Source organism: Falco cherrug, chromosome 4, assembly GCF_023634085.1.
Source record: "Falco cherrug isolate bFalChe1 chromosome 4, bFalChe1.pri, whole genome shotgun sequence".
Taxonomy (NCBI): Eukaryota; Metazoa; Chordata; class Aves; order Falconiformes; family Falconidae; genus Falco; species Falco cherrug.
In genome coordinates, this window is record NC_073700.1 from 21,759,579 (window position 1) to 21,784,395 (window position 24,817).

General features: G+C 43.1%; 1 protein-coding gene across 5 annotated transcripts in view; it reads left to right on the plus strand.

Annotated features, from left to right (window-relative positions):
• The window catches only part of LOC102055836 (contactin-4), a 339,085-nt gene that overhangs the window by 166,176 nt on the left and 148,092 nt on the right, over nucleotides 1–24,817 (plus strand). For all 5 annotated transcript variants that reach the window (XM_055709999.1, XM_055710003.1, XM_055710002.1 and 2 more), the window contains one exon: nucleotides 4,941–5,079. In XM_055709999.1, coding sequence (XP_055565974.1) covers nucleotides 5,025–5,079 — 55 coding nt within the window. In that variant the 5' untranslated portion in view covers nucleotides 4,941–5,024. The remainder of the gene's footprint in view (nucleotides 1–4,940; nucleotides 5,080–24,817) is intronic.

The following is a 24,817-nucleotide window of genomic DNA, read 5'->3' on the forward strand; positions in this document are numbered from 1 at the left end:
AAAAAAACCACTAGCTGTGTTTTCCACTGAATGTGGTGGTGGTGGCATAAAAAAATCAGAGTTGAAGTAAAGGGTTTAAAATCTTCTAAACTGAAATTATTTCACTTAAAAAGAACCATTTGCTTTTCAGTATTTCTCTGTTAACGCTGCTCCTTAAGTGTTAGAAACTTAAATGATCACGTGTTATAATGGCTTGTCAAGAAAACCAGGGCTTAACTCCTGCACTGATTGGGTCCTTAAAGTCCATAAACTTTGGGAAAGTGTTAGTGTGTTTGGAGAGATGGAAATGGAGAACAGCGTTTTGGTGTAGTTTTGCAGACTTCTTGTTAGGTATGTTACTAGGGCTTGTGAAGCACCTAGCAACCACATCATTGATAGATATAGATCTTTTTGTGCATGTGTATTAGAAGAAGGTATCTTCCCTCTTAGGGAAAAAGGTTTCTTTGGATCTCAGAAAACCTTCAGTGGTGACTTTTCTAACTTTTTTTGCATAGACAAGTTGAATCTGAGTTTATGCTAAACTTTTGTTTCCCAGGTTTTGCTGGGACTAGTCTTTCTAGACTCGATCTGCCATATGCATCCACTGCTGATGTTCTTGCATATGTTTGCCACAAGCCTTTGTCCTTAGACCTGTGAACATTTTGTGCTCTCAGCAGCTGTATGGCCCCGAGTTGTGTGTCACCGGACAGCACTCGGGTATCCCACAGCTCTGCTCTCTCTTCTGCATCCAAGCCTGAAGATTATTTTTATGATACTATACCTCTGTTTAAAAAGCTTGGTAATTCTTCGGAGGTTTTGACACCATGAATTAATGTCGCCGTTCAGGAAAGCCGTGGATTCATGTGAGATGCTTGCTCTCGCCCTCGGGTCAGACCCGTGGCAGTCAGAGGGGCTGGTGCCACCTTAAACTGAGCCACTCGCCTGTTAGTGCTCACAGTGGTTTGTGCTTTCCCTTAGCTCTTCCTTTGTGGAGGTGATTAAAAGATGCCTGTTGCTGTCTGTATGTGCAGCATGCTTCATTAACAGTGATTTATTTTGGAGTTTAGCAGAATTGGCACTGTGCAGCACACCAAGGGGCAGCAGGAAAATGTGAGATGATTGCTAAAACCTTGTTTCTTGCTGCTACTGCTGCAAAACTTGGGGGTCTTAGGCGTATTTTTCAAATTTTCCTTCACAATATAATAGTCACAAAAATGTGAATTCATATATTGAAAATTATACATACAAAAGTATTTTTCGTCTTCCAAATGCGTCCATATATCTTAGCCTTAGGCTTTTCATTTCTATTTTGTTTGTGGTTTTTTTAGAAGTGCTAATCATTAAACATCCAAATGAAATATTGACAAAAAGCTATGCCTGCTAACTTAGAAAAATTCACCACAGATATTTCTGCTACATGCATCTTTTTATTTTTTCCTCATACCTGACTGTAGTCAGAGCTCTTAGAGTCAACTTTCTTCGTCAGAATCCAATTACAAACAAAAGGTGCCTTTCAAAAGAATTTGCAGTGGATGCATTGCCAAAAGTACAGTTAAAAAGACATCTGCACATGTGTGTTGGCACTAGGTTTTCTAATGGGATGCACTTCCAAACTGAAGCACAGCCATCTCATTTTCATCTTGAAAAAACAACCTGTACACTGCTGACACTATATATGCTTCCTTCTGGAAATAAAATATTAAACTTTGCAAGTTTTCAGGACTCTCATATTCTGCTTCAGAAGCAGCATGAGCGCCCCTGGGATTTTACAGTCAGAAAACATTTAGAAATAGGAAGGATCTTTTCAATTATATATCTTCTGCTCATGCACAAATGTTGCCTTTCCTAAAGTTGTTGCCATAAAAAGTCAACGTGTTTCAACAGTTTTTACACTGCTCTGAACAACGGGCCTGCTGGTATGAATAGCAGCAATGTTTACGGGAAAACATTTTGAAGATTGGACTCACTCACATGTGAAATGGGGAACTATCACGAGAAACGGAATCGCAGCCCCAGCTCGAATACCACCATGTTTTAACCTTACGAAAATATTTTTAATGGTAATCATCTAACTCGCTTTTCACTACTTTTTATGCTAAGATAAGCATCGTTTCTCTTTGGGAAACTTCCCCTAACGTTAGCTTGCCGTGGCTGTATCGGTAACAGCCAGGGCAGGGGGGCTGGCAGCCGAGCCCCCAGTGCCCATTTCAGTGCCGCTCCTGGGGCGGCTCTTGGGGAGCACCAGGGCAGTGCTGCTTCTGAAGCTTTAATATTAATCCAGCAACAGAACGATGTATGATCCCATATATTTAGAAAATATATGCTAGAACCTCTTCTAGCAATATACTGTAAGGTAATTATTACTGGGTATGTACTTTGTCTGCGTAAGCGCATGGAGTTGCCATTAGCATCGACGGAAATGCGCAGAGTATATATACAGTGCCACGTATAGACAGTCTGGTAATACCGTAAGTGACTCTTTCCATTCAGGTATCTGAATTTTTTTATTATTTTTTTTTTAACTGCATGTGTGACCCTCTGCTGCCTGCTGATTATCTGGACCGAGTTTTGAATAACTAAATAATAGGGAGGACTTTCAGCTTTTTCACTGGACTTAATAATTAAATGTGCTGAATACTAAAAATGGATATTTTTAGCATAGCTTTTATTTTTGGCTGAATGTAAGACCCAGTGATTGTGTCAAAACATCTTGGGAGGAAAGTAAGAGCCTAGCCTGCTATTTTTAATGCCCTTATAAGCTGAAGACTAATTTACATTAGGAATTTTGAAATCTTTTGTTATTAGTGTTTAAAATGCTTAGAGAAGCATGATTTCCCAAGTGGGGGAAAAAAAAAAATCAGTTTGCGAAAACCACAAAGTAGCCAGAGTTTCTCCCAAAGGAGTGGTGAGTCAAGAGAGGCTCTGGTAAGAGGAGAAGTTGCAGTGCAGTGGGGAAATGTAATAAATTGAAGACTATTCAAGAATTTTCCTGCAGCTATGAAAAACTAGGAAATAAAGTACCAAAACAGCACTATTGGTTCAAAGAGGGTACCAGGGATGTGATGCAAAGAGCCTTGGGACCTGCAAACAGGACAGCCGTCTCCATGGTCCTTCAGAGAAGTGTCTCTCATCCCCATTGAGTCTCCTGGCATGCCATCCCCAAAACCTGTGGAACAAGTAGAGGCATTGTGCTTGACTTTGGTCAGATTTGGGGGTTTATATTCCCATTTTTTTAACCGAAAGGCAGGTATACCGCTTCCTTGCCAGCAGCACTGCTTACGGACAGCAGAGGAGCTTCAGGCTGTTACTAACCCACATAGCAGGAGTGATTCTGGTCATCCCTCCTGCGTGCTGGCAGCTTGCAGACGGGGCTGCAGGTGCTTTAGATGGGTTCCTGGCAGTAGGTTAAGTTGATAAGTGCTATACCTCTTGTGTTTTTAATTAGGTATCCAAGGCTGTAAGCGATTGTTCTGTTTCTGTCCCGCGTAGCTTATTGCAGAGGGCGAGGAGAATAATCGTGAAGCATTGCCTTGCCGTGTAATGAAGAGAAGCCTTATAAAGTGACACGATGGGCTTATTGATGGGACTAATACGTGGGAAAATGAGAACATGAAAGAATTTCAGCAGCTGCTGGTGAACACAAGTTCTATCTCCGATCTCACTTATACTAGTGTAAAATAAAGGGTGACTTGCCTTTGGTGGGAATCTGCTGTGTAGGTGCACTTATAACCAGCAGAATTTGGTAGAGGAAACAGAGTATTTGTCCGCATATCAAGACTATAGAGGGTAAAGAAAATACATTTCTCGAGTTTGCTGTAAACACAGAGTAGCTGCCTAACTATGTCAATCAATATAAAAGTCCATGAAGACATTTTCCCTCAAAAAACTAATAATTAATACTCCAATCATTCACTTAAGTCATTAGTTTTCGTTGATTAGTCCTTCCTGCTAACCCCCATCTAGACTTATCAGTCTGTGTGAGAACAGCTGAACGTATGCAATTAATCTCTACCCCCTTCCAAGCTGCATCTTCAGAGGATAAAGATTCTTAGATTTCTCAGTGCATGGAACTTGACTTTATTAGAAGAATCTTAGCAATTTTAACTCACAAAAGCAAGCGGAGACCTCTCATGATACCCCTTCACATCCTGTTAGTCATGCCGTTTGTCTTGCAAGCGTGAAGGCCCCTTAACTTTTCCAGCCTTCAGTGATATGAATAAATTATAAGAATATGTGTCTGACTTGATTTATTTATTTTTAATATTTAAATGCCTGCTCTGGAGAAGGTTTCTTTCATAAAAGGAGGCATGTTTTTTCCACCTTGGGTTGCACTGCAGGGGGTACTTTGCAGTGATAAACTGAGGAAGTCTTCAAATTGCCTGCTCACAGAATTTAACTAGTTACAAGTTGTAATGGAGTGTGAGGAAATGATCAGGTCTGGAGATAATTTAAGGGATATATATTTTTTTTTTAAGATGTTTAGAGCAATCAGAATGGGGTGAAATGGAAAAGCATTCCTCCAACAAGCAATGTGGGAACATTTCCTAGAAAGTGTTGCCTGTGCAGAGATGTGTCCTTCATGTGCTGGGTGGTGTTTGTAAAGAAAATTGGATGTAGTTCCCATAAGTTTTCTCTTAACCATGATGTACAGGGTTAACTAATTACACTTCACTTACGCCAGAGAGGCAGTGAGTGGATCTGCTGATGACAAATTCGAGAGACAGACAAAATCTGACTGTGCCCAAGATACAGGGTGACAATTCGTAATCCTCATCTGGTGCCCAGCGTACTCAGACGGTCACGTATCGCTCCTCAGAATGACTCTACATGGAATGTTTAAAAAAGTTTCTTTGTTGGTCTTCAGGTGCAACTTTCCCAGAAAGAATAAAAACAACTCTACCAACAAATAGAAGGAGCGGCAATCCTAAATCTCCTTGTAATCTGTTTTTTCTTTTTTACAGATTAAAGGTTGCCTAAAATTTCCAAGGAGCCCCGTTCTCTTCTGTAGTCACTGGGCTGGTCTCCTCTGACCCGGGAAGCTGAAGATGAGGTTGCTATGGGAACTGCTCATGCTGCAATCATTCATGGTGTGCTTTGCAGGTACAGCATAATTTTAAAACTTTTGATTTAAGAATGCCACTGTATTTGACACCAATGCAAAAATGTGCCGCACTTTATATGCCAGTGATAAAATGGCAAAATAACTCCCTGCTCCACGGCTGGTGTGAGGGAGGGTTGCTGAACGGATCAGGTTGATGCTCTGAACAAGCTCCTTTTACTGTTGATCAGTATCTCCACAGTAAAAGCACAGTGTTTCAGAGGGCTGCTCCCTCATTTCCAGTTCAAAGTTGCTGTTGATGGAAGTTGTTTTCAGTGTTCTGTGTTAAGCATTTCAGTGCTCAATTAAACCTACGTGGAGTATAGCTTTAAATCACATTAAAATGGTGTTACACTACAGCTAAAACCTCGCTCCATTTAACAAATAATTAAAATAACATATTTTAGCAATATAACCATCTTCTGTAACTGCCCCTGTGTAACCTTTTCTTCCCGGAGAGCTGCAATGTTTTGAGCATTCCCAGCAAAATGAGATTTCCAAGGAACGTGCCCTTTTTCTGGAGCTGAAACAGTTCTTGAAGATGTTCCAGATTGGCAGAGGGTCACCAGAGCTCGCCCCAAAGCCACGCTGACCTTCTTGTGTGCAGGGAGTCACTTGCAGGTGACTGCTCAGCGAGCGGGGGGCGCCGGGCTGTTGTCACCCCCCATGCCTCCTGGCGGGTGCTGCCATCACCCCAGGGCTGCTGAAGACTTTCTTTATAATTCAGAATGTGTCCTCCTTGACTTGGTGTTATTATTCTTTAACATGTATTTTGTTCTGAGGAGGGGTGTGTGTTATGTTTTAATTAATGTTTATGTCACCTTGGTGTTCGTCTGGATTGCTCTAATTTATTTGCTGCTTGGTGCTCAGTGTTTTACTGCTTTGTTTAGTAACTTGTGCTTTCTTCCCTTTTATATGTGCACATTGTCAGGGTACTTTCTCAGCATTTTAAGTAACAGCAAACTACTTATAATAGTGTTTACTTTCTTCTGCTTAGCTCTACTGAACACAAAGCCACTTTTATTCCGGTACTTACGGGTACCTATTTTTGAAATTTGGTTCCAAGTCTTTCGAAATGTGCTATGACAGTTTCTGAGCTGGCAGAAAATTGGATGCAGAGACATTCTGCAATGCAGTGCCACACGTGCTTCAGGAATTGCAACCCTAGAGAAGTTAGACTGTGGGAATACATGAAGTATGGCCCTCTATTTTAAGCAAATCAACAAAACAGTGGGAAAACAAAAGCATGATTTTTTTTTTTTTTCACTGTGATTTCTATACTTAAAAGATATATTGGAAAATGTCTAGGGTCAGCAAAAAAGCTTCAGGAGAATATGTGTGTGTGGGGGAGGGAGTTCCTTATCTCTTACATCTTTTTTTTAGAAAAATGCATTTCATAAGCACTGGCCTTCCCCACACCCTTCTGCAACAGCACTTTTTCTCATCTTTGCAGTGCACTGAGTATCTTCAGGGCATGGCATCAGTGTGTCTGTCCCGCGGAGCGAGATTTGGTCGAGTTACAGGGAGAGGAGTGCTAAAAGTTTTATGCGAGTTTTACATTAGGGGATGAGTGTGGAAGTTGTTTCATTTTGCTGAAGGACGTGGTTTGGGCCGGCTTCTTTCGACAAGATTTGGAAGTGGCCGTGTCTGCCTGCGAGCTGCACGAGCTGCAGGTGTGGAAGGGATTCTGCTGCACGAGCCATGGTGTTACCACAGAGCAGGGCTAACTCGGTCAGGCGCAGTGCTGTTATTAGCCAGCGCGCTCAGGATGCTTCCCAGACAGGTGCAAGTGTTTCGTGTAGCACTGTGGTGTTATGGACTATCCAGATCTGGTTCTTAAATATTCCAGAATTAAGGAGGAAACTGTACTGGATGCCTTGCGTTGTCTTGTTCTGCATCGGTGCGCTCTGCAAGGCAGGAGGGGGGGACCCTGAGGTAGTTAATTTTAGTAGCTGTGATTTAGCAGCTCCATGCAAAAGGCAGAAAGTGGTAAAACATCAAAGTTCATAAACAAACCTTCAGCCCTTCTTCTTTTTTATATTTTTATGTTCAACTTTTTTTTTTAAAAAAAAACTAGTTTCAAGAGGCTTGTTTGCCTCTGCTAGCATATACGCTGCTCTTGGAGAACCTCCAGTGTTGATCCCAAGGGAAAAGCTGACAGGAGCCTGGGAGCTTCCCAAGCTGTCTCCTGCCCAGCAGCAGGGAGGTGCAGGGGAGCCTGGGGCTGGCCCTGCTCCTGGGGCACTGCTCATTCCGCTGCCCTGCGTGGTGGCTCTGCTCCAAGCCTGCCCCACAGGGATGGAAACTGTCCTTCTGTCTACAACAGATTGCTCTTCTCTGAAATTCTTAAGTTCTAAGTTAGGAAAAAAAGCTAGGAAGGAATATTTTGTTTCATCTTGCTCAAATTACTGAGCCATCCTTAAGAAAAAACAAATTAATAATTGAATTATACAAAGAAAAAAAAGTAAAAATAGTATGCAGAAAAGTTATCTAACAACCCTCCGTAGTGCCTTGTGGACCCTCAAATGATTGGAAAAACTCTGCTAAGTATTGAGTTACCTGTGAACATAAGCTTAAAATGACATACTTGTGTTTAGTTCTGCCAACCAGTGTCGGGCACCGAGCCCAGGTACCGCATCGCTTCCCTGTCCCTGCCGCAGCACAGCCTGGCTGGTGGGGGATGAGCTTTTTGTGTGTCGCCCTGTCAAAACGCTGCAAAAATGCTGCGTGGAGGCGAGCACCCTGCCATTGCCCTGCGGCCGTGGCCCTGGCACGCTTCGGGGACAGCCACAGGGCTCCAGCTACTGCCAGTCCCAGCAGCTACTTCAGATTTATTTTTTTTTTAAATGAACATCTGCTCACTGGAAACAGCATGAAAACTTCCAAACTCGTACCAGCCAAGCCATTAAACAGCTGTCAGACCCGCAGCACTGAGGGTATCCAAACGTGTGGTTAAGGGACCAGTTACCCACTGCCGCCAATGTGCCGGGGGCCAACAGCCGTGCAGAGCTGCTCACCGTCCGCCCAGGATATTGCTATTGATTTTGTCTGCTGGGTGTTCAGGTACTGCGGTTCTTCACAGGAGGATAAAACACTCGGGTAGAAAGCTAGATCAATCCCGGGGCGTACTTAAACCAGCTGCCTAGAGGTGCGGATCTGCTAATCATTTCGGGAGGTATCCAGCCTCCCTCACAAGGCAGCAGCACTGCTAAAGGTCTTTCTGAGCATCCCACCCCCTTTTAATCCATAACCCAGTTTTGGGGGATTTTTTGGGATCCCAATTTTGGGACCATATTTTTCAGACTACTTTTCTCACTGGCTGTTCTGAGGTCATACTGATAAAAATTAACAATGCTTTCCTTGGGCTCAATAGTCATTACATATCAGTTCTGGGTTTCTGGCTATGTTTTCAGGAGTCTTTTCTTCAGGTGTCAGCTCTGGGAAGCAGGAACTTCAAATTATTCCTTTGGTGCCAAATTTGTTAGGGCTGTCAGATTCCTTAAATAGCAGTTGTGGCGATAACTTCAAGTTTTGTAGAGGAAGATGAAAAGCAGAATAGGCTGTGAAAAACAACACACAGCTCGTTGAGTCGTGACTTTGCTCTTGGGCAGCCCCACGTAGCTGTCGCATCCCCTGAAAGGTGTACGTGTGCCGCCCGGGAGCAGCTATGGGGACCAAACGGCATCGCACAGGATGAGCCGAAAAGACCTGCGCTAATGAAGATGGGACATAGTCCGTATGCCTCTAATGTGCTGGACAAGCAGGGAAGGAAATTTTCTGTATTTTTGTGACTCTTATGCAATTCTTCGCCTCATTAACTTCCTGTAGCAGTGAGTTTCACTGTTGAAGTCATATTTGCATGTTAACGAGCGGCAGCCGCATAGATGCGTTAGCTGTCTGAGCATGCATGTGCATATGCATATTTTATGAAGTAACTTAACCATGAAGGTCCACTCATATTTTGACAGAAAACAAAAAAGGAACCTAGTAGCTTTGGAGAAGCATTTATGGTCTGCTGTCGTGCGTGTGCCTGGGCTCTGGCTTGCCCTCCTGCCTCAACATCCCTCACTGCTCTGGTTCCTGGCCTTCTTGTTCTTGCCGATTAAAAAGAAGGATCTGTGCTCACAACAAACGCACCAGCCAGCAAGGCTCTCCCTCCTGTTTTTCTTAGCAAGCACCACGTAAATGCAGTAGCTTCAAAAAACCGGTCTGTCTTGTGGCTCTACAATACTTGTGTTGCACCCAGTGTGCTCCATCAGAGGGACAGCGTGGCTGCGCCGCACGCCTGGTGCGGGGGCTGAAGTCACTCCAGAAAGCACAAGCCAAAACACAGAATCTGGTATTTGTTTTACACCGATTTGAATGAATAAGGAAACACGGTTCTTTCTCTCTGCTAAATTGGCTTCTTTGTGAAACCCCTCAGCTGTGTGAGCCTTTGTTTTGCAACAGGTTAAATGGCTTGTACAAAGATTGCTGGCAATTGTTTAGTGAAACGTGGAAGGTGATCCGAAAGATACCTGTGTTGCTCCCCGAGAGTGGTTTGCATCGGTCACTCTGCACTTTCTGCACATACCTATACTGTTATGTAAAAAGCTAGCTGTGCAGTGTAATATATATTAATATGTATATATATAAATATATATAATTCGATATTAGCAGTATTGCCTCTCACATCTGAAAAGGTAGGGTGAATTAATGTGGAGAAGACCACACGTGCAAAATCTGTACATCGTTCCAGCCGTCAGAACCAGGGTTGCAGTGGCATTTTTTACTGGCTGTTATTACAGGGAAGCCTGTTGCTGGTGTCGTGATACCCCAGAAACACCTGCAATTAATTCTTCAAATCCAGGGACAGCATCATATTTTTCAGTACCAAATTCTGTCATATTTTTTATTAAGGTGGAACAAAAGCATTTTTTCACCTTCTATCTGCTGAAAAATGCAGTTTTAAAATGTAGAAATAGGCATGTGATAGCAAAGTGAGAAGAAAAAAAAAAAAGGGAGATATTTCTGTTGAGCTTATTTCCAGTGTGGTGAGGTTTAGGGTGGGTTTTTTTTCCCCAACAGTGTTTTTTTACAGGAAAATATCCTTAGAAATGCCTGTCCAAGCATTCTTTCTTCTTTTGTCACAAGTTGATACAGCATAACCAATACCTCAGCAGTGGTTCAGACCAGAATATTTATAGCATGGCTATGTAATTCGGGGGGGGGGGGGGGGGGGTGACGACACACGACACAACTAATACATAGTCAAGTATTTTCCATTGTTAGACAAAAATCACCATAACCGATATCAATGCATTCCAATGAAATCAGGTATCCAGCTCTATGAAAAACTAAAACTCAGAATTCATACAAATATGAATATTCACAGGCCTGTTTGAATTTTTGCTTCTATCTAAGCAGATGTAGGTTACGTACAAAAGAAATTCTGCTAAATTCATGTCTGAATATGAATAATTAAACCAGGAAGTACTGTTCTACATATTAAATGACAGTCTTCTATAAACAATGCAGCAATTCAATTTGTTCAATGTTTTTTCTGGTGCTGTGTAGTTCCCATGACTGACTGGTGCTTTGATGTTAGTGGGTAGTTGGAAAATGATTAATATGTTGCTGTTCCATGATTAATTAATTTATATTTTGGTCAGTTCTGCAGCACTTTGCATTTCTGTACCCGACTGCCTAATTAATGTTTGCATAGCACTTGGAAGAGATAAAGCACCGAATGACTCCTATTAATATAATCACTTCCCAAACACAACCCAGCCCTTGGCGTCACGGCACTCGGTATGCTGTGGCTGAAGCTCGCTGGGGAAGGCTTTGCAGTTGAGATCTGGCTTGCCCTTCATGTTTTGGTTTTGTTGGGTGTGGTTTTTTTAATTACTTGAGGAGGTTTTGGTTCCCTTTAAGCTCCTGTAATTTCAAATGCTGAACGCCTGCCTGCTGATGGAAAGTAGTGAATTAACTCCTTGTTTTGCATTGCTTGTGTGTGCGGCTTTTGCTTTACCTATTGAACTGTCTTATCTCAACCCATGAGCCTTATCACTTCTACCCTCCTGATTCTCTCCCCCATCCCACTGGGGGCAGTGAGCGAGCGGCCGCGTGGGTCTGGGTTAAACCATGACACCGTAGCAGTGGGTGATGCAGTCACAGGAGCGTGGTGACGTAACACCACCATGTGCTGGCTGCGAGTTGCAGGTTTTCCACTGAGAACTGAATACCTAGCACAAACCTTGCCATCTGAGCAAGGGCACTGCTGGACGTTGTTGCTGTGAGTGCACTGGTCTTCCCTTGGAAAAGTTTTTAAAAGCTGCCTAGGAGCGTGCTTTAAGTTGTCAGTAAAAGTCAGTGCTGAATAGTTAACTCCAGCTGAGGGCTTTGGACAAGTACAAGGCTGCCCTTGGCCACAGCTGGGGCTGGCTGTTGCTAGCAGGAGAGGACAGTAGATGGTGGGATGGAGAGAGGTCATGCGGGCAAAGGTACAGGTCACTTCTGGTGGGGGATAGCCCTTGCTGTGGCAAATCCTGTAAATTTTTTAACAGTGGTGGAATTGGATTTTATCCATTTCACAGCAGTGTCTGGACTGCAGTGTGGCGTTAAACTCCCCAAGACTATTAAGCATCGCTTTGCCTCTGGTGTCAGCTCGCCCTGGCCCATGCAACATTGCTGCCTGTTGAATACGGTTATACTGATCTGTGTTAAAGGTGCTTTTGCCATGTCAAGGGACGATTTTGCTGCAGCTGGCAGTTGTTAACAGCACATGCTTTCTAAAAGGCTTTTGGGGTAAGAACAGGTGTAAGTGGTAGAGCGAAGGCAGTGCTGTTACAGTTTGCTGTGGGTACTGTTTGGCAGCGTGGGATGCTGAGACACGCTGTGGAAGTGATGCAGGAGCTGGCAGAGGTCTGACCCTCCCTCAGGGATTGTGCTGGGGTCCCAACGGAAAGTAGTTTCCTTGTATTTTCTATGGCTGATCAGAGCTCGAGTGTCTTGAACTCTCACCAGAAAACATTCCCCTAATGTCAGGGAAGAGTTGCGCAAACGGCACAATTAAAATACTCATTTCAGTTTGGGGCAAAAAGTCAAAGTAAGGTCCTTAGCATCTCTAAGGGCATCTGCCCTTGTCTTCCTCTCCCAGCCTGTCGAAGTTCGCTGTTGCCATGAAAACTCTCCTGAGAAACTTCATTTGGCTGTTTCTTCTCCTTCCATAATGCCACCCTGTTGCGCTTCCTGGACAAGCCCTGCCTGTCTCTAAGGGTGGGCAGGAGGTTCCTTAATATAGATAACGTGTAAACGGAGTTAAATGTGCTGTTGAGGTGACGGCAGTGGTGATGGGTGAAAACCATCATAATGACTCCTGTGAACATGGTGCTACATATTATTGTACAGAGGTTTGAAGCCAGAGGACATGTAATTCTAGCGCTGGAGTGACTGAAGCTGGAGAAGGAGAAGAAACTTCAGAGGGGAAGAGCTGATGAAGCTAAGAGGGCACGGAGACAAGAATAATTAGACCTGAAGTGGACAAAAATTCATTTAAACTAAAACCAGAAGACTTTTAGCCACCAAAATGAGATTTCTACAGTATCGCTCAGCTGTACATAGTTGTAAAGGAGAGCAAAGAAAATGTATGTGATGATGTGTAATTTATGTTTATTTAGGGATTAAGTGGCAAGTTTTTCTGTGATTGTGGGGGACTTGACTAAACCTCGCAAGAAGTCTGTACCCATTTTACATTCCTAATCTGTCAGCAGTGAAGTCCTCGCTAGATGTGACCTGACTCTGATTTAGGCCATCATTTTCCAAATTATAAATTTAGAGACCGTATCAATGCAATTTTCTCATTTCTCTTTCACATGCAGATGATTAGGTATATTATGCTTTTCTGTTTAACTTGCAAGTCCATCTGGGCAAGTTTAATTACATGTTTCTCAAAAATTATGGAGGTAAGATGATGCACTTTAAATAAAACAGAGACTATACAGACATTTTTGTAAGCAGATGTTCCAACTATATGGCTGTGTATTGATCCCCCGTGTGTTTTGTAGGATGCCTTTTTTTCAATTTAGCATCTTTGCATCTGAATTAGTATGTAGGTATTGAAATTAAATTTCATTTAGGGAGTTGGAAAAATACCTACTTTTGCAAGCATCTATCAAATTAGGGAGAATATGGACCCAGAATTCTTCTTTATTGCCAGTAGAAGTGAAGTTTTATGTCAGGATTTCAGGTGATTGCTCTATTGCTTTATAGGTAAAATACTGTATGATTCTTAGAAAAATCTAAATATTGTCGGAAAGGGACCTCATTTTGTCAAGGTTTGGGTGGTCATTGAGAAGAGCAAGAAGGTGAGGGATGCGGTGCAGTGCAGAACCTGCCAGGGTGGGTGCTGGAGCTTGGGTTTGTGTACGGTTTAGGCAACGGCACCTGTGTGTGGCCTGAGAACTGCGGTGTGGGGCTATGGTGTGTATCCAGAAATCATGATCAATGTATTCATTGCATGCGAGACGCTGTTCTCCCACTTCTTCAGATTTAGTTTTGGAGCTTGTGTTTACGGCTGTTTGTCTTCAGTTGCTGGGGAAGGTCTGGCAGAACCTGCCTCTGCGTAAACATTTCATCCCCTGACGCTGCCCTGCATAGGTACAACATTTCTTTCTCTTTTCTCCACACTTTTGTGGGTATTTTCATCGTTTAGAATATCAACAGAGCCGCTGGGGGAGCCATTAGCTTCCACGCAGGCTTGTGGGGTTAAATCCCGGGGGGTTGCCTCTGCCCTTACCTGTGCAGCGGAGCATTAACTGACTGAAAATGATGTTGGCAGCGATCATTATTATTTGGATAAAGGTCTTTCAGCTAAGCAGCAATCAGGAGTGATCATCCAAACGGAATAGAAGGGGGAAAGGGTCAATTCAACTTTGATAATTACCGCACTGTAAATGCGGGCAATAACAGAATTACCCTTTACTGATGGCTGAATATGTAAGTAGGCTGGCAGAGCATTGCTGGCTGGCATCACCCACAGCAGAGCGCAGGGCCTTTCACTACGTCTGCGTGTTTTTGTAGGGTCTCTGGCAGAAAAGCACATCGCCTTCTGCAGCTAGGCACTGGTTGTCGCCAAGTTCTCCAGGTCTTACAGGATTTGGGCCATTAAATAGAACAGATGTTTATGTATTCCGGAAAGTTTGTGCTCAGAGTCAGTCTACGGCAAATAAGTGGGCTGCTCACTGCTCGCAGTAAATACTGCTTTTAATGAATAGGTTATTCTATGGTGCAGCTCATTCATCTGAATGTTGGTTAATGCTAGTTTATTGAAGCGTTTGTCAAATGCTGTGACAGTCTGTGCTCTGAAATTAAGGATGTGCTTATGACAGGCTGCACTGACTCATTAGTGCAAGTTTTAGAAAAGTTTTCCTGTATGTTACAATGAAAAGCGAAACGCACATTATCACATCAGTGCTCCGATTTGTTTTTCCTTATGTATTTGAACATGTTATTTTGCGATAAAGTATTTGTATTTATCTTCATAAATCAAACCAAGACATGATTGTTAAATAGTCTATCGTATTAATTAGGCTGTGCAAGCATTACAGCCATTTATAACTGAGTACTGAAGAAGCTGCTAATCAATGAGACAGGCAACTAATTAACCAGCCAACAGTCAGCATCTCCAGCTGAATTTGGTGACTTTAAACTTCATTGAACTTTTCAGGTGTTCACAAAAATATGAAAAATATACCTATATTTTCATATATTGATGTGTCTTAATTCTGCTTTTCTGAATTTAAATGTATAAGGATTGCATCTGTTTTAAGGGAAGCTGTATTTATAAAGCATCCCATATCTATATTGCATAGTTGAAAAGGAAAAAAGTAGTACATCTGAGAAAGCCTTGCTTGAACTCTGTCCAGTGTGTGTTGGGTACAGCAGAACGTTAGATGGCTTCCTCTTTCTGTCTGGGATGGCTGCTATAGCGTCTTTTAATTCATACCTTCTAAGCCTTCATGGCTGCAAAATAGATCCCTGACAAAGTTCAGAGTATTATCGTTGTTTTCACTGGTGAAAAGCAGATAATACAGTGGGTGTTCAGTGAGACTTGGAAGAATAAATTATTTCTGCCCCTGCAAGCTTGCTGTCTGTGTAAACAGACAACATGAAACGCTTGCTGAGAGCCAGATCAAACTTTATTCCTGTAGCATTCGCTCTTCTTCCATTTTTCATATGGTCGGTGTGAAATGGCATTTTCGCTAGGTTTGTGCTGTGTGGGCTTTACTGGAACACATCTGAAGGAGGACTTGAAAGAAGGCACGTTGATAGTTGGGCTTTCTGGGATATGAAAGCAGGGAGTAATGCAGAAGACACAGCAAGATAAAAAGGGGCTGGAGGCAGCTGGATGCACGGGTGGAATGAAGATGAGAAATAATGCGCTTCTTCAGCTACTGAAAAATTGTTTCCAAATTCTGGGTGTCAAGTAACCTGTGTCAAATTGTCTTTTATAATGTCCCTTAAAAGGGGTATTACATATGAAATAAAATAACGGTGCTGAGCTTTACTGCTGAAGTCCAGGTTGTGGTGATCTGGCAATAAATTGAAGCATTGCGTTCTTTTACCTCATGCATTTGTCACAATTTTGTGATCCCCTTGAATGCGTAACATAGATCCGATGCCTGTATGGTGCCAGTGGTCCCCAGCCTTCATTTTGGTTGATGCAAGTACACTGTGAATGTATGCAGAGGAAGTAAATACAGGCAGCTCCTAAACTGCAAACAAATTGCTGAAGGGGATAATACTTAGTGCCACTAAAAAAAAAAAAAAATGTAGGAAGAAAGACTTGAGGAGAGGTAAGCTTCATTCTTGCATTTTCCTTCCTGAGGGAAGAAGAATCTTTGAAAGAGGCATAGATGTGAGACCAGAGTGCTGGCGGAGCAGCGGTGCACCTGCCAGGATAGAAATGATGGCTAACGTGACAGCCGTGGCGGAGTGATTGAAAGAGACTCCCAGAAATATCTTATGGGCATCAAAACAGAAAGAGTTGGGAGTCTGAGGCTTGATAGGGTCTTGAAGGACAACCCAAGGTGTCCAGCTCTAACCAGGGCATCTGGTTCAGACTGAGCTGGAAGATGTTTTTTTGTCTTTGTGTGTATGTTTGCATGTGTTGGCTCTCTTGAGTCCCTCTAGGTTAGGAACATTAAAGTACTTAAGGAGAAAAAACAAGTCTAAAAGGCAGCGCAGCACATAGTCAAGCTTGTATTGAAATAGGTATTCCTCAACTGGAATAAAAATTCTCTCCATAGCAATATAAAGATGATGCCTCTCCTGAGTCAGGAAGCCCAGCTGCAGTTCTCCAGTCAAGCGGCCAAGAGCAGTTACCAGCAGTGGCTGCATCTCTCAGTTTATAGATTGCAAACCCCATGCAGATCCTCAGGTTTTTCAGGCATGAGAGCAAGCAGTGGTGCTGGGCAGCACAGGCATCCACACTCCCTTTCCGGGGTGAGGGAAGCTTCTGGGTCCTTATTAATCTGTGCTCACTAATGCCAGCTACTCATTTCTAAATACGTTAGCTAATTGCCAGGATGTATAACATTTGCTGCAAGGCGTTTTCTTACTTTCAAGATCTTAATAGCATGGTACATGTTCTAAAGCCTGTATCCTCTTGGTGAAAAGCACAGGTTGTCTCTGTATTTTCTCAGTTATTACAATATCCTTGCGATAACATTCTTCAAACAACTAATTGGAAAATAATCTGCATCGAATTTTCCAAAATTTATTAATATTGACTTTGCTTCATCAAGTTTAACAGTCACGTTTCTTGACCTCTGCTGCATTTCTGCATGAACTTGTGTGTTTTCTTTTTTCTGGGTTTTGTTGGTACGTTCATGTACTTCGGATAGAATCTGGAAGTTATTCCCTAATGAAAGGCAAGGAAGTGACATGCCATCAGTTAGCGGGAGGAGAGAGAGCCTAGCACTTTTCCATGTAAATTATGTGAATCCTGGATGTGAGCCAGGCATTCATTTTGTTAAAATGGGGTTTGATAATTGAAACTAATTTAACATCGACCCCATTAAGTTGCATTTTATTGCTCATTTAATATGCCTGTCTCACAAGCTCCCAGAACTAGGAAGCAGCTTTGTAACGTTGAGTTTATAATTTGTCAAAGCTCCAGCCGTACAGGTACATGTTGCGTTTGCTCTGTAGGATCAGCACCGCCGTGTGCAACAGATGTTGTGCCAATGTTCGGTCAACGGGGTATCTTTATACGGAGCTGTGTATCAGCAGGTACTTGGGATCAGTGCTGATGGGAGTGGGTTTAGTTGAACAGCTTGAGTTTGTGCAGATTTGCTGCGGAGAGACCCTGGCTTCACCTGGAGAGCAGGGTCGTGGATGGTCCAACATTGCTGCCTGCAGGGCCCTGCATCCCCTGCACCGCTTGAGAAAGAACAGGTTTGTCAGACCTAACAAATAACCCCAATAGTGCAAGTCATTATATTGACTTGTCAAAGAATGCCAATTTAAATCAGCTGAGGAGCTGGCTCATTATGCTTTAATGATGCAGGATTTCAATGCTTTGCCATCCTGTGTCTGATTTCCTCCATCTTAATGTTCTTTTGCACAATTTCTGTATTTCACCACTAGCTAAATACTTGCTGCAACGTACGAACCACTAAATAATCTCATAATTGGTTAGCACCCCTTTTGGTGCTAATTGCAGTGCACACACACTAGGTGATGGTTACTCGAACACAGTTGTATTTCTCAAAACATCAGTGAGCGAAAAAAGGTCACAGGCCAAGAAAACACAGACGTGTGCAAACAGCTGTGATGGATGTTTGTTTACAAACATGTTCTCTTCTGCAACTGCAGCTGCAGGAGCGGTGCACAGATGATCAATTACGGGAGCTTTACCCTTGTGAAATGGCAACAGGAGAGAAGCAGCAAGAGTGTGCCTGGGTTACATCATGGGGCCGGGGACAGGCAGCGAAAGGCACCGAGCTGTACATCAGCGTGCAGATGGGAACGCTGCAAACCACACCAAAGTCACTCGAAAGGGAGCTGGAGTTAGAAGGTGCAGCTAATGCTACTGCATGTGTGCAGTACAAACTAGGTAGGAATGTGTGGAACTATTTAAAATTATACCCATGTCAGAAAAGCACTAAAAGAGGCATTCTGCACTCAGTTTTAGCTGCTACTTCGTAATCCAGATGGCACTGAAAGCACGTGGCTGATATCTCCTTTCTTAAATGTACATGTGTGCAAATGAATATAAAGGCCACAAAACCCATGTGAGGCAAAGCATACCATTCGCTATCATACCACAGCAGCGCTGAACAGGTACTACTCACATTAATTAAAATGCTGCAGGGTGCAGGAAAGCGGACACGCAGATGTTGTGCTGATGAACGATGTAGAGCTGATTTGTACAATCACAGTGCTTCATCAGCAGGAGCTGGTGCAGGGACTTGTCTGTATTTGGTAGTCTCGGTGTTGAATTGTTGAATCACATTGTATTTCTTTTCACCCAAAAATAGTAAATTCTGTTCTGGAGTAGGAATGACATAGAAAATCAATGAGATCCTGCTTGAAAAACAAGATATTCTTTCTCCCTCTACGAATGTCCTCAGGAATCAGATCAAACCCAGAGAGAGAGGAGAAGCAGGTCAACCTTGTCTTCGGCACACCAGTGCGTTTAGTGTTTAGAGCATCCCGAGCAGATTCAGAAGTCGGTACAGCCCAGAGGCAGGAGATGCAGAAACCATGGGCAGGGCTGCAAGGGTTTAAGGACCAACTTCACATGAGCCCACAGCTGCAAACATCTGTAGCATGTGCCAGTGGACTGCAGCATATCAGGGGGATGAAGTCCTGGTGCTGCAGCACTGCTTGGGAAGTTTGAAAAGGCCAGGAACTGCCTGACCAAGCTGAATAAAAGCACAGGAGATGGGCATCTGACCTGGGATTTGGGGAAGAGAAATCTTCACCTTAGCCTTCAGGTACTGTAGTTATTCGTGGAATTAAAGATGTTCTAACAACATTGTTATGGGCAGTAATGGTCCAATTGCTGTGTTTTCTCATAATTATTTTTTTTAGTGGTGTTGACTGAAACTTTGAAAGTTTTATTTGAAGTCACAATTTCAGTTTGTTCTGACACTTACTGGACTTGGTGTTTCTGTGCAGGTGTGGTTGTGCTGGTTTTGAAACATGCTTGCTGTGTACCAAACATGCTTACAGCGTTGGTTTTTCTCGGTGGAAGAAGCTAAATGCGCCTGTTGGTGTTTGACAGGATTGATTTGTGAAAGGTTGTTAGCCTGCTAGGTCTCACACGTTGGAGTCAGCAGTAGCATTCACAGTTCTTGCAAAGTGTTGTGTTTAAAAAGACAGCAGAGGCTTTTAACACTTTTAATTTTACTTCCCTTAATGTGATATCCAATTATTGGTAGAACTCAACCACCCTTTTTATTTTTAAGTTCTCTGGCATTTTACTGCTTTCTTCTAGAAGTATTTAGGGGAAGACGTATGAAAATATAGTACTTAAGTCCTTGGTAACTGCTGTAATGTTATGTAATTTAAGGGATGTCATAACATAACTTAAAAAAAAAGGTGTTTTTAATGTGTGTCAGCTGATAAAATGTGCCAGTCCAAATCAGTGAAATTACAGGAACCAAGATCTTGGTGTGCTTACTAATTAGCAGGACAGAGATTCTGGCAAAAAGTTTCCTGTAGGAAAACTGAGGCCGAAAGGCTGAAGTTTTGCATTAATGTTTATTGTGCGTTTGTCCGGTTTAATTCTTGGTATTCTTCTGAAGCTTTTTTTGTGTATGTATGTGAAAGAAATTGAATTACGGCATCTGGAAGTGCTGCAGAGAGCTGGAGGGGCTCTGGGTATCGGGATGCAGTGGCCGGAGGGCAACTCTGGGTTTTGGGCTCTGGTCCCTCCTGCCTGTGCTGGTAGCACAGGTTGTGCCATCCCTGGTTCTCAGCGTGTCCCATGGGCATGCGGACAGCCCACCCCAGGAGGACCTTGAGCCCGGGTGCCTGCAGCGAGGCTCTGAGTGGACACACGAAGCAAATTCACAGCTAGAGAACCCCCTTGCTGTGCGTTGAGCCGTGATGTGCGTACCTGCGGGCTGCCTTGGCTGCCCCTGGCAGGGCCAGGGAAAAAACAGGGGGAAACAGCAAAGCATTTCCCACCGCTTTGCTTAGTCATACTCGAGGACACAGAGGAAGCCTGGCTGACATACTCTGCAGGAGTTAGGTCTTGCCCCTTGCGGTTGCTGTTTATTGTGAACAGGAGAATGTAGTAGTTTAAAAACTATTTGAGTTGTCTCAAAGACTGCAGAAGACCTCGGGTAAACTCATTAGTTACTATGCAGCTGTCCACATAGCATTTAAAGTAATAAAAAATGTATTAGTTTCAGTATGTGAATGTATTAGTATCCACTCTGTACTTAAATGAAAAATGTCTGAGCTAAACCATATGGATGTATTACCAGCATCTCTGCAGCTGTGTAACCCTAAACTTGAGCTATCCTTCATAACTAATAAATCTAAAATATACAGTAAATGCTGCAAACTACATATACAGACTTCAAGTGACAAAACCCCCTAAATTTCTGCATCTATTTTCAGTGCTCATCTATAGCAGTACAAGGGCAATCCTCTGAAGGCAATGCGCGTTGTAACTAATAGCCAGGAGAGCGTTCTCATGGGTAGGAGCAGGGTGCAGTTTGCTGGCCTTGCCGTTCCCTTGTGAGAAGAGGAGTATTTCTGCTTATTTTGCAACTGTCTTATGGTCATGAAAATGTGTACATGCAAATATTTGGTTTTTTGGACTTACACCAGAGCATCATGAATTTTTGATTCATTGCACTTTACAAAAAAGCAGACAGACAAAGAATGAAACTCAGTGAGAAGACAGTAACAGGGGTGGGTGACCAAATTGTCCGAGGGATGCTACAGGGTGTGAGGTGTCAGGCTGCATGGCATACTGTGCTAATGTGCAAATCTCAGCATTTCCATTAAAAATGAGATTGGATTCCCCCTGCGGCAGAGAAACTGTAGGAAGAGGCAAGGCCTTGCAAAGTTCTTTAGAAGTGCATTTAAAAAAAAAGAATTTTAAGTACCATGATTCCCTTTAAAATGTAGAGGGAAGAAAGATTGAGATTCAGGAGAGACAGGATTTTTTGAGAGTCTTTTCTTTCAGTAATGTGAGCAATAAAAGAGTAGATGTTTGTAAACCATTACTTTTTCCTGTTACATTGGAAAACAGGAAGAATGCATATGACGCTAAGCATAACCACAACCTGTTTGATAATGTGATTCAGAATTAGGTGTTCATGGTTCAGCACATGCATTCAAAGCAGGAGTGTAGGGGTGGGTGTGTGGGGGCTGTTTAATTAGAAAGCTGTCTGATTTCCCCAAAGAAGCTATGATACAGTGATAAAAACTTAATTCTCTGTGGTGTGCATCCTTCACTGGAGGATCAGCTGTATTAAAGATCACATTAGTTTTCACCGGAACTAAGGCTGCAACGTGTGCATACAGTGATCATTCAATTTCCAACACAGCCCTGACACATGGCTTACAGAGTGGGTGCAGACCATCCCTGTCAAGTGATTTCAGTGTATTTGGATACAGCTGCTGCTTCCGTAAACCTACAGGTACAAGATGAAACTTAACTGCCTTCCCTACTGATAGCCACACACCTCATCTGGGTGAAATTGGACACAATGAAGTTAGGATGCCCAGGAAAATGGAGTGGAAGCTGGAAGATGCTGGGGTTCAAAGCATCTCTGGGCTGAAGTGCTCTTGGAAGAGTAGATGCAGCTCTGTGGGGCACCACAAAGGAGTTTTTCTCATGAAAACTGCTCCCTTGGCCATTTATGGCCATAAGTTACTTTTTTTTTTCATGTCTCACTATTTTGTAGTATACATCCAGCTCAGATTTCATATCAATCAGATTTAGTTTTCTGTGATAATAACACCTTGCTTTTCATAAGATGATCTCCTCAATACTTGCTTGCTGTACCAGTGTAAACACTGTATTCCCTTTCTTATTCTTTTGAGCACTTTTTTAATACTGTTTACTCTGAATTATTTTCGATGCCCGATTTGAGAATCAAAGAGCCAGAACTAGGTGACAAACTCAATGTACAGTCAATGAAAACGGGTGATTGGGATCCTTTATCAGAGATGGCACACTGGGCACTAATGACGGAGTCGTCTGTTCTGTATCTTAATCAATTCCAGTGATCTCATTTATATTTTTTACTCTTACTGACAAGTAGTTATTCAAGGAGGTAAATTGACTATCTATGTAATTTGCTTCTTGGACACAAAAGCCTCAAAGTTAACAGGCTTTTCCCCCCCTGGAGAAATCTTCTTCACTGCAGTCTGGTGTTCTGCTAATTATTCCTTTGTTCCTTTTTGTTTTCCAAAGGTGACAGAGAAACCTGAAGGAGATCAGTGGGTGCAGCCGGCAGCTGTGGGATAACGGCTGCTGGCACAGTCCGCTGGGTCTCCGGTGCCCCCCCAGCTGCAGACAGTGCTGCTGCGGGCAGGTGGGAATGCAGGTCAGCACCAGCCCAGAAAAGTCAGGGTTTGTGACCAAAATCACCCCACGTTCCCAAGATCAGACTGTTTTGTCCACATCTGTCTGTTGCTGGGGGTGTGTGTGGGAAGAGCAGAAGCTGAGGCAGTGCTTTGGTATGTGTTTGAAAACTAATAATCATAAATCCAAAGACTAAGCAGGGTGCCTGTTAAAAAGGTATTCTTGATGAGCCCTTCGAAATACCTTGTTTTATTAATGCTGACAATGAGTGCCTCTAAGATACAGCCTTTCCACTTTGTTGTGCTACAGGTATTTTTTAAAACAATCAATTTACAAAGAACATTTTTTTTTTCCTTTTCATGCTGTTAAAGCAAATTGGTATGTAATTAGATTTATATAGTGAATAATCTTATTTGCATATCCAATTAATTCTTCCTGTTTTAATTTGTTAGGGTTGGATTCACATTAGTAGTAAAAAATAACAAATTATCAAGGATTCAAGTTTCCTTTTACCATAATTTATTCAAGATGTTGCATTATAACTTGGTCCTCAGCATCCACTTCCTTTTAAAGGCCATTAAATAACATGGAAAAAGGCAATCGAGAGAAAACTAACCTGTGTTATAAAAACAATGAGGGTCTATTTAAGCTGACCAAAGCAAATGCTTGTGGATTTAGGCTTTTTAATCATCTTATCATAGAATGGTTTGCATTGACCTTTAAAGGCCATCTAGTCCGACCTCCCTGCAATGAGCAGGGCCATCTTCAGCTCCATCACGTTGCTCAGCGCCTCGTCCAACCTGACCTTGAATAATGCTTCCAGAGACAGGGCAGCTGCCACCTCTCTGAGCAGCTTGTGCCAGTGCCTCACCACCCTCATCGGAAAAAAAATCTTGCCCCTATCTAGTCTGAATCTGCCCTCTTTTTGTTTAAAACCATTACCCCTTGTCCTATTGCGACAGGCCCTGCTAAAGTCTGTCCCCATCTATCTTATAAGCCCACCGTATGTACTGGAAGGCCACTGTAAGGTTTGCCCGGAGCCTTCTCTGGGCTGAGCCGCCCCCGCTCTCCCAGCCTGTCCTCGCGGCAGAGGTGCTTCCGCCCGTGGGTCATTTTTGTGGCCATCCCCGGGACCCACTAACAGGTCCATGCCTGTGCTGAGCACTCCAGGTGTCCTGTTTGGGGTCTGTAGGGGACCAATGGCTGTGTGCAATGTTCACTGCAGGGTGTTAGTGGATTTGGTGAGCAGTAGGAGGATCGACTGTTCCCCACTGATTTTTGTCAATCGTGGAGGCTTCTCTTGAAGTAAGAATACTTCTTCTAAAGACGTCTCTTTATTGTTTTGACTATCTTGACACTTGAAATCTGTATTCAGAAATGCAGAAGGCAGGCAAAAAAATCTAGAAGAGGGACCTGATTTGAGAAGTATTAATACACCCTAAATTCCACACATTTCAACAAAACAGGCAGGTGTTTAGCACCGGTGAAAACAATGTCACTTTGCGCGGTACTAAAGGAGATCATTTTAGCAGCTTCCTGTAGACTTCTACAGCTTTATTAGCTGGGCAGAGGAGTGCATTTTGCAGCTGTAGTCCAAGAAAAGTTCTATTTTTGCTCTGAGTCAGGAAACAGCTTGGCACAAGCCCTGCTTGTAAAATCTACGTGAAGAGCCTTGGTCGTCCCTGCCAGACCTGTGGCCGAAGGGCTTTCATCGACGGCTGCGCTGCTCCTCCGTGTGCTCAGACTTCAGGTTCCAGCTGCAGAGTCGCCGCAGCTGCATAGAGAGCTCTTGGGCTTGGGAGATATCACCAGGGCTGAAAAGTCAGCCAGCCAAATACACATTTGAACATGCTAAAGCCAGTTTGTTTCCAGCGTGTTTGACATACAGGGGCTGTAGCCCTGCTTCCCAGTTACCCGTACCGCTTGTTTTGAGTTTGGGTGCAGAGAGCTGTTAGCCATGGGGGAAAAACAAATTGGTGAGTCATTATAAAAAGACGGAACAAATACATTGTGACCTGAAATTAAAGTGGTATTTCAGTATAGTGAAAGTGCAGGCATGTAAAGGAGTGTGGGACCGCTCTGGCAGGTGAGAGCCTGTTATTGTGGAGCAGGAATGTCAGTCAGAACCATGTCATTATGGTCTGGTGGATGAAAAAAGAAGGTGAACTGTTGTCTGCCACGGTGAGAAAAGCACCATTAAA